The following is an 8,729-nucleotide window of genomic DNA, read 5'->3' as shown; positions in this document are numbered from 1 at the left end:
TTTTACTAATATAGTACATGTAAAAAAAACCTAAAACAAATTTGGCTACAAATACATTTTGACAATCACGAGTTTGAGGGTGTAGAACGTGTTCCAGTTGGTAACACTTTATTTTATTGGTCCCTTTTGAAGAGAATTAGCTAACTCTTAACAGACATTCTACAAACTATAAGTAACTTTGCCACTATATGTCAATTTATTCTAACCCTAACCCTTTACCAGTCTACTAATACTCTACTAACACTCTAATGAGAGTTAGTAGACATGGTGCAACGTAGTCAACAAAAATGTGTTAAAGGGGCCATCAAAATAAAGTGAAACCCTTCAGTTTACTGTACATAGAATAGTAAAATTTACTGTTTACTGTAATTATACTGTATGTGTATGTAGTATAAAACCCGTTGATGATTCTTTCAGTTCTCTCTTTTTAGGATTCATCTTCTAAACTAAAGCACAATCACCTTTGGCCCTTTTTATATTATCCTGAGATTCTCTATACTGTGCGTCATCAGTTTTGCTATAATTTTTAGGCTACTCATGGTTAAATGTATGCTATTTGAGTTCACACTGTGATGCTTGAGTTATGTTTGTGCTTTATGAATGAGATCATGGTTACATCTGTGTAAAAGGAGGGTATGTTGTGTAGATTTTTGCAGAAATCAAGAAAATTGGAATGTGTGTGAAAACAGGTGAAATGAATTAAACGTTTTGAGAAATGTGTCTCTGTTTTGAGAACTGAATGAATGGTTTGGGAAACTGTGCCAACTGAATCAGTTATAGTGTGTTAGCAATCGAGAAAAACTGTTAGAAAGCCAGATTACTAAATTACTAACAGGAACTCATAGCGTATTTTTGTATTACTTAGAGTTCACAGTTTATAAAACCTGCTTTGAAGAATCTGAAGTCTGCCGTAAAACAGATTTTGATTACCGACAAAGCAAGAGAAGAAATTGAACCTCATAAGGCCTGTGGTTTCATAAAAATGTTTATTTCAAGATGATGTCTCAAACCTTTTTGCCCTTTTACATCATATAAACCCCATACATTTTCATGTCAGAATCTGTCCACAAACACACAACTCTGCCATCCATCATAAACTGAACACACAAGCGTTTATCATCAATAGGTGCCTCTCTTTGAGGGCAGTATCTGATCTGTCACCAAAGAATACATTGCCATTATGCCCCAAGTTCCTCTATGTACAGATAGTTATGATCCTGTGAAAACTAAAGAGAGATAAAGCTGCTGGATAAAAAATCTTAACTTGTTTTTCTCAAAGATGTTGACAGGTAATGAAGGAAAGGGAAACGTACAAAGAGATGATGACAAAGTGCTCATAGTCACAAAACCACAGATTAAAAATTCTCTGAAACAGAGACATAATAGCTTGCAAAATTTAGCACAGCTTATCGCATCTTAAAAGATTGAATGCATTTTTTTTTTTATAATCATACAATATCATACCACCATTTCCCATCCTTGGGGGGGAAAAGAACGTTTCCAGGCAGTCTGAACTTACAGAACTTCTTTACCATGATTTTATCTATTTTGGGTTTATGATTTATTTACATTATATAAATGCATGACAACAATGCCAATTTTAAATGTATCACTGCAGAAGCACTGCATTACTAATGTTGTTTTTAGAATAAAAAGGGTTTTATAAAGGTGTTTAAAGCAACCGATATAATGGGAGATCAAATTTGGAGCAAATCCTTGAGCGAAACATCAAGGAAAATTGGACTGAAATGGCCACACAATGTTCTTAAAATGGCATACAATATATGAGGCTGTCATTTGGGGTCTAATTCAATAGTCCTCTTGTGTTATTCTCACATTCTTGGCCAATCTCTTCATCACTGTTTGTGACCATCTCCTTTGGGCTGGAATTACTAGGATTGGTTTTATTTTTCTCCTTTTTTTTGTCCAGCTTGGGATTTGTCGTCTCTGAAACAGAAGCATTTAAGACAAAAACATGTTTACTTTACATGATACCTTAAACACTTTATCCTTAATAATTTGAGTGATTTTGTCATAGTCGTAAAGAGAGACTATTTCAAGCATTTATGTTTTTTTGGGTTGCACTGATTATCATCTATTTGCATCCGTCAGAATTACTGAACTTCCACATATTTTAATAAGCATTTTATCTCAATCTGGACAAGGCAAAACATGCGATTTGAATTACCCTCTAGATTAAAATGATGGCCACCAATTGCTTCACTGCTTCCAACAGCATCATTGTCTTCCTCACTGAGTTCCACTATTCGCTGTCTTGCACTCTCAAAAACAGACTTCAAAACAATGGAGTCCTCAAAGATCTAAGATATAGAGAGACATTTAACGATCTCGATACATCCGAATTCATCCGCTATATTCACTGATAGAAACAGTTTTTTGCCTTGCAAAAATATTCAGACCCATTTATCACACCTGTTAACTGCTAAAGTAATTGTTTTAATGTTTAATGTGAATATTAACATAATGGTCATGTTAGACAGAATTCTAAAAAAAGTGTTAAAGAGATAGTTCACCCAAAACTTCTGTCATCATTTACTTACCCTCAAGTTATTCCAAACCTGTATACATTTCTTTGTTCTGCGGAACACAAAGGAAGATATTTTCAAAAAAAGTTTATAACCAGGCCAATTTGGGGCACCATTTACTTCCACTGAAAAAATACGATGGAAGTCACATTCTTTAAAATATCTTCCTTTGTGTTCAACAGAACAAAGAAATGTATACAGGTTTGGAACATAGATAGGTCAAAAGGTCATAGATACAGTAAATAAAACATCTGTGTAAACTTCTGCAACATAATTTTTTTTTTGTGAAAATATCAATGTGGTATTTTTAATCAAGTGAGAAAAGTTCAGGGTATAAATATTATTGCCATGGAGATTCAAAGATTTTGAAATGTTTTTAGAAAGTATTTTTAAAGGATGAATGACACAAGAACATATTCTTCAGGCACACCTGAGATCCTTCCAGATTAAACGTCTGAGCGTTGTGACACATCTGCATGATATCCTTTTCCAGGTCTGCAATGCACCGGTATTTGTGATTACGCACTCTCTCCTGCATAAACAAAACCAGGATCAATTCAAAGGAATTAGTTTAAGAGAGCAGAAGACAGAAACAAAAGTCATTCATAAATTTCCTGCTTTATCCATTTCAATGCAAACACCTTCGGAACATTTAAAGTAATGACAATTTTTTTTTTTTTTTTTATCGAACCTGTAAAAATTCTGCCTCCTGCATATCACTCTAAAACCCAATCAGCAAAAACACACAACCTGTGTGACAAAAGCAAAATCAATGTGTTTCTTGATCTGAAAGAGGTGTCAGTGTGGAGATAAGAATGGAAAAAAGTGAAGAATGGTCTGGTGGAAAAGGGAGTGATGGAAGCAGAAGGTGAGATTTGTGTTCACCCTGATCCTCCTGAAGTCGACTGGCTTGCGGATGAGCTCGTAATACTCTGGCACCTCTTTTCTTGACGGCAGCTGGACAAAACCTTTACTGATCTGTCGGCCCAACCTGTAGAACGGAGGTGTATTCAAGAAAAGGCACAAAAAAAAGAGCTGTTACGCATTTTACTGTGCTGTCTGACATGTTGAAGTACACGTGCACTGACCTGACTAAAGGGAAAAAGTATGAACTCAAAACTTTGTTGAAGTCTTTTGTAAATCGTCAAGTTTTAGCGTCACAATTTATTTGTCATGAAATAAAAACAGAACAACCGATCACGTCTGTGTGTTTAAGTACTGACGTGTCCTTGTAGTTGATGACCATGTCTACGATGGTGTTCATCTGTTTTGTGAGCTTGGGAGGGTTGGGGGGCAGCTTCTCGGCAGGAGGGCGGCCCCGTCGCTTTTTTACTTTCTCCACCACCTCCTGACCAGTCTCAGAGCCCTGGTTGCCTTGTTGATCGCTTTTTCGTTTCTTCAAGTTGCTTTCCTCCTCCATAACCTCAGACACTCCGTTTTGGATAGCCTGAGACTGAGGAGAAGACATGATCCATGGGAACACTGATGAGCACTACTGGGTGTGACAGAAATAGGGATTTAGACATGAACTGGAACCGAAAAGTATCCTCACTATGCACATTCTAAGATAAAAAAAAAATAAAAAGAATACCTTTAACTAAGAATTGTCTTGATTCTCTTCAATAACCTGCTTAATGTTAGCCAGTTAACAAGAAAGAGATTTTTTGTTAATTTTTCTTTTAGATAAGGTTCACTTTATAAGTATGAAATAATGAATAATTCTCATATAGAGGATTTAATAATCTAGGTGACTGTTTACTTACTGTTCATTGTAAATTCATGTTCTTTCATAATACATTTAATAAAGATGTATAAATTAACCAAAATGAATAAATAAAATGGCTGTTCATTCATGGTACCTAATGCATTAACAAATGCAAAGTAAATAGCTACTGAGTTACAGTTTAGGACACGATTTCTAAAATTCTAGGATATAATGCACGTAAGAGCTATTCGGGACATTATTGTGCGAATTTTTATTAAATGCATGGTGCATGTGAATTTCCAACTCATTACAGTAGGCCTATATTCTTAAGACATATGGAGGGATTAATAATCATGGCAGAAGTTCATTTAAATTCCGTGTTTGGTTAGCTTTGTGCCATCAACATTATGACATGGATTACCACAAATAACACAGTTGAAAGATTTTCTGGCAATTCATGCACTATGAACATGTAGAAGTTTGCAGGGGTTAGGATATTTGCATTGGTCCATTTTAACACGCATAAAAATTGTTTCCAAAAGGGAATTTTCTTTTTGCAGCGAATACCATAGAATAACTATTTTTGGTTAACCAAAGAAGTTTTCAGAACATGTTAATAAGAACCTTTTGTGTAATGGAAAGGTTTAATGTTAAAAGCTTCATCACGGAACCACAGCTGTGAATAAAATAATCTTTATTTGAGTAAATATAAAAAACAAACCAAGATAGTTAAATAACTAAGCAGTTTAATAAACTTTCTGGCCTTTCATCCGACCACTTCCAGGTCCAAATTGCCTTCAATCTTCAGTCCCCTCTAACCTCCATTTAAATTTGATAAAGCATCACTTAGTTAGCAATCTATTACGAGTTCTGTACAACACACGGGTTTTGGGGGAGGCAAGAGATGCTGGTACACTGAACTTCACTTCCATTGTGAATGAAATGATTGACGTTTACGACAATGCCCATCTCCGCCTGACATTACTTCACCATGGCATACACAGCGTCCACTGAACGTGTTCCAGTAAACACGAGACGAGGCTCCACGCCGCCGCTTATGAACATGCACACGCCTCACGTGTGAGAATAAGCAAAAGCATAATTCACTGTGTGTGTGTGCGTGCGCGCGCGCGCTGCCGAGTCTGTGTTTTACACAAAGGCAATTAAAGTGCAGTGATATTCCTGCCGTAGCAAGTGCTGGCGCAGAGAGCATGTGAGAGGGATGAAAATATGAATTCTGAGTATGACGCTATGCGGGCAGCGCCATCCATTGATGTCTACATCAAACACACACACACGCACACAGAACGCTCTCAAATACTTAAAATGCAAAGAAATCAGAAAAAACAATACGCAAATGTACTGAAGTGAGAGAACAGCCCCTCACAGTACGCGAGCATTTCATGCAAACATCCTCAACACGGGCGTAAGAGAAATGTGAAAGCGCGAGAGCGCAGAGAAACACACGGAAAGCATTTATTCACACGTACCCCAGGGGACCATGTGGAAGGAAGGAGGCCTAATAATCAACAGCATAATAATGGAATGCAGAATGCACACACACACACACACACACACGCTTGCATGCACAGGCGCACAACTGAACCGCTGCACACAAAACATGCAGGGTGTTTGCAAAAAGCACATTCAGAAAAGTCTATATTTGGTGCAACATGCAAAAAAAAAAAAAAAAAAAAACCTTGTTACACTACACAAGCCTGTTCCCATAACCTCTAGAAAGAAAAAAAGAGGTGTCAGGACGCTCACAACCGATTTGTCTGGGCAATGTTTTCCTTCAGCAGACACAGATCACACCTACACACACACACACACACATTCCCTCTCTCACTTTCTGTCTGTGTGCCCATGTGCTGAAGCCTGGTGTGATTGTGTGCTCTATGCAGGAGAGAGAGAGCAAGTGAGAAGGAGAGAGAGAGAGGGTGAGAGAGTGAGTGAGAGAGAGAAAGCAAGAGGGCGATTTACCTGACTGTGGTCTCCAGGCTGGCTCCAGTCTGGAGGAGAGAGAATTAGCAAACCAGCATTGCAGCGCGCAGCCAGTCTCTTCATCAGCTGATCACTCAAAACGCACAGCCCAAAAGGGGGGCGAAAAGCGCCCAGCTTTTCATACACAAATCAATTGCCGTTAGGATGTTGAGAGAGAGGGAGAGAGAGAGAGCAGAAAGAAAGAGAAAGAGAGAGAGAGAAAGGAGAACTGCGAGAAGCCTTTCTGTTAGTTTGTCCCCGTGGAAAGGCCTGCAGCTCGTTTTCCTCTCTCTCTCCCCCCCTCTCTCTCTCCTTTTCTCTCTCACTCACTGCATGTTTTAATATCGACTGTCGCAATCTGGTTTCTTTTCCTTTTTTCCTTTTCCCCTCTCCCTTTCTTTTATGCTCTTGTTCAGTCTTTTTTAAACGCCCCTCTGTTAAAAGAACCGGGCTCCATTTTTATGCTGTATGCAGATGGTTTTTTGCAAGCTTTTCTGACATCTTGTGAGGATTCCAGGGTAGTTAATATTGTGTTGCACACACTCTCAAACACACACACACACACACACACACACACACACACACACACACACACTGGCTAATGGCATGTTTGTATCCGCGTCTGGTAGCTTTTAAAACATAAAAGAGCATAGAGATTCTGGTGAAATCATTTGGGGCAATAAATATTACCAGATAGTCTAAAACATAACTGTTTCTGTCTGCTTCCCATTGAGAATTGAGACCTTTAACTTATAAATTAGCTTCACATTCAGCTCAAAGTCATGCCTTATACTTCATTATTTGTATGCAGTATTATTGTAGGGGGTCAGCAGTGTCATATATAGAATTCTATTCTTGGTCAAATATGATCGGTTGATGTCAGACCTGAGAGATGTAATGCTGTGCCTGAATTGGGACGGCTGTGAAAATGTTCTGAAATGAGATGTTAAGCATTTTTATTCACTCAAGTCTGTTTATCAATAACTAAATAAATAATAAGCAGTAGATCATTGAAATAGACAAAACAGACCTTGAGTTAAAGCTGATAAATTTGTGTCAGGGTCACACACACCAATAAAAAAAATTGACCACGTGTTTAGCATATTTCTACTAGAAATTAATCTTAGCAGTATAGTATAACAGCAAATAAACTTTTTACAAGCATAGGTTATAATAGTAAGTAATATCCACTCTACATAATGTCGTGTGCTATTTTGTAAACTGATTTTAAATTTATTATGAAAGTTCAGTTTTAAAAAATTGCCAACCTTTCCTATGAGGTGACATTGCCATCTGCCATCGGAGATCCCTGTATGGAGTTATATTCCTGCTTTTACTATTCTCCATCATTTTCATGAATGAAATGTGCCTCTCAAGTGTCCATTTAAAATAAGATGCAGTTTTAAGATGCAACATTGTTCATGTATATTTGCCATGGCAACAGCTTCATTATAGAAGCCATTGTTTAATTGATCAAATAAGTTTATCAAATGTAATCAAATATCTGACAAGCTTCTGAGAAGTATTTAAATGTTGTTTGACCATGGAAGAGCAGATTATTAGTGTGCTGTGGTATGATCACATGCTGTCATAATTTTACATTTCATATGCATGTTTTGCTATCAGGTCGACAAGGGCATTTCGGTAAAACATCTCAGGCGGTTACTATGGCAACACCACGTTTTACTGGCTGCAGACCGCACTGAGCTGTAATGCTATAGCATTTCATCACAAAACACAGACACACACTTTGTCGTACAGACACACTGAGCTGAACATTCTCAAACACAATGAGCTACATAAAAATGAGCTAAAATCCACTAAAATGAACTAAAATAAGAGATGCAATGAAGTTAATGTAATTACATGCATGCATCTACAGTATATAAGTGATGTATCCTGTGTCTGTACTCTGACACAAAAACATGCATGTAAGACGTCATGTTACACAAAAGACAAAAAAGTAATCTTCTAACCTAACCTCAATTAATGCAGCCTTCTAAATTCATTTCTCACCACAAGATATTGTGTGCTGTCTTTTATCTGACAGCCATCTATTTTCCCTTTCAGTACAGCTGAACTATTCTACATAACAAGCACTGAATATCAGCTGTTGTCCTTTTTACATTTGTTATTCTCTCCTTATTCTTAAAGAAAAGTGGCCTTCATTTTGTGAAGAATCTCTTTTATCATGTTAACAATTGCAAACATTATTGTCTAACCTCAAAAATGGGTGCAGACTGTCATTATGCAGCTGAATGCATTAATATCACATAGGATTTCATTTGAAAGATTAGTTCACACAAGAATGAAAAAAAAATCTGTCATCAGTTACTCACCTCATGTGGTTTCAAACCTGTAAGACTTTTTTTTTTTCTGTGGAGCACAAAATAATTAGTTTTGAAAAATGTACTGGAGAATGCAGTTACAATGAATGGGGAATTAATCCTTCTAGCTACTCTCTTTCTCTCTCTCTCTCTCTCTCTCTCTCTCTC

General features: G+C 37.2%; 1 protein-coding gene across 3 annotated transcripts; it reads right to left on the bottom strand.

Moving 5' to 3' along the window:
* Nucleotides 1-973: 973 nt before the first annotated feature.
* Nucleotides 974-8,522, bottom strand: LOC309498581 (putative global transcription activator SNF2L2). Of its 3 annotated transcripts, none has more exons than XM_082169371.1 (6): nt 6,235-8,522; nt 3,770-4,038; nt 3,432-3,537; nt 2,977-3,078; nt 2,189-2,321; nt 974-1,947 (listed from the first exon to the last, which is right to left on the bottom strand). In XM_082169371.1, exons 1-6 carry the CDS (start codon nt 6,316-6,318, stop codon nt 1,805-1,807), a joined length of 837 nt encoding a protein of 278 aa, XP_082025497.1. In that variant the 5' UTR covers nt 6,319-8,522; the 3' UTR covers nt 974-1,804. The 3 variants fall into 3 exon arrangements, with proteins under 3 accessions (XP_082025497.1, XP_082025499.1, XP_082025498.1); XM_082169373.1 differs by having other exon boundaries at nt 3,770-4,041; nt 6,235-7,294; XM_082169372.1 differs by having other exon boundaries at nt 3,770-3,999; nt 6,235-7,223.
* Between the last annotated feature and the right edge of the window lie 207 nt (nt 8,523-8,729).

Source organism: Leuciscus leuciscus (genome assembly GCF_965113295.1).
Source record: "Leuciscus leuciscus genome assembly, chromosome: 5".
Classification (NCBI taxonomy): Eukaryota; Metazoa; Chordata; class Actinopteri; order Cypriniformes; family Leuciscidae; genus Leuciscus; species Leuciscus leuciscus.
This window is presented reverse-complemented; position numbering and strand designations above follow the sequence as displayed.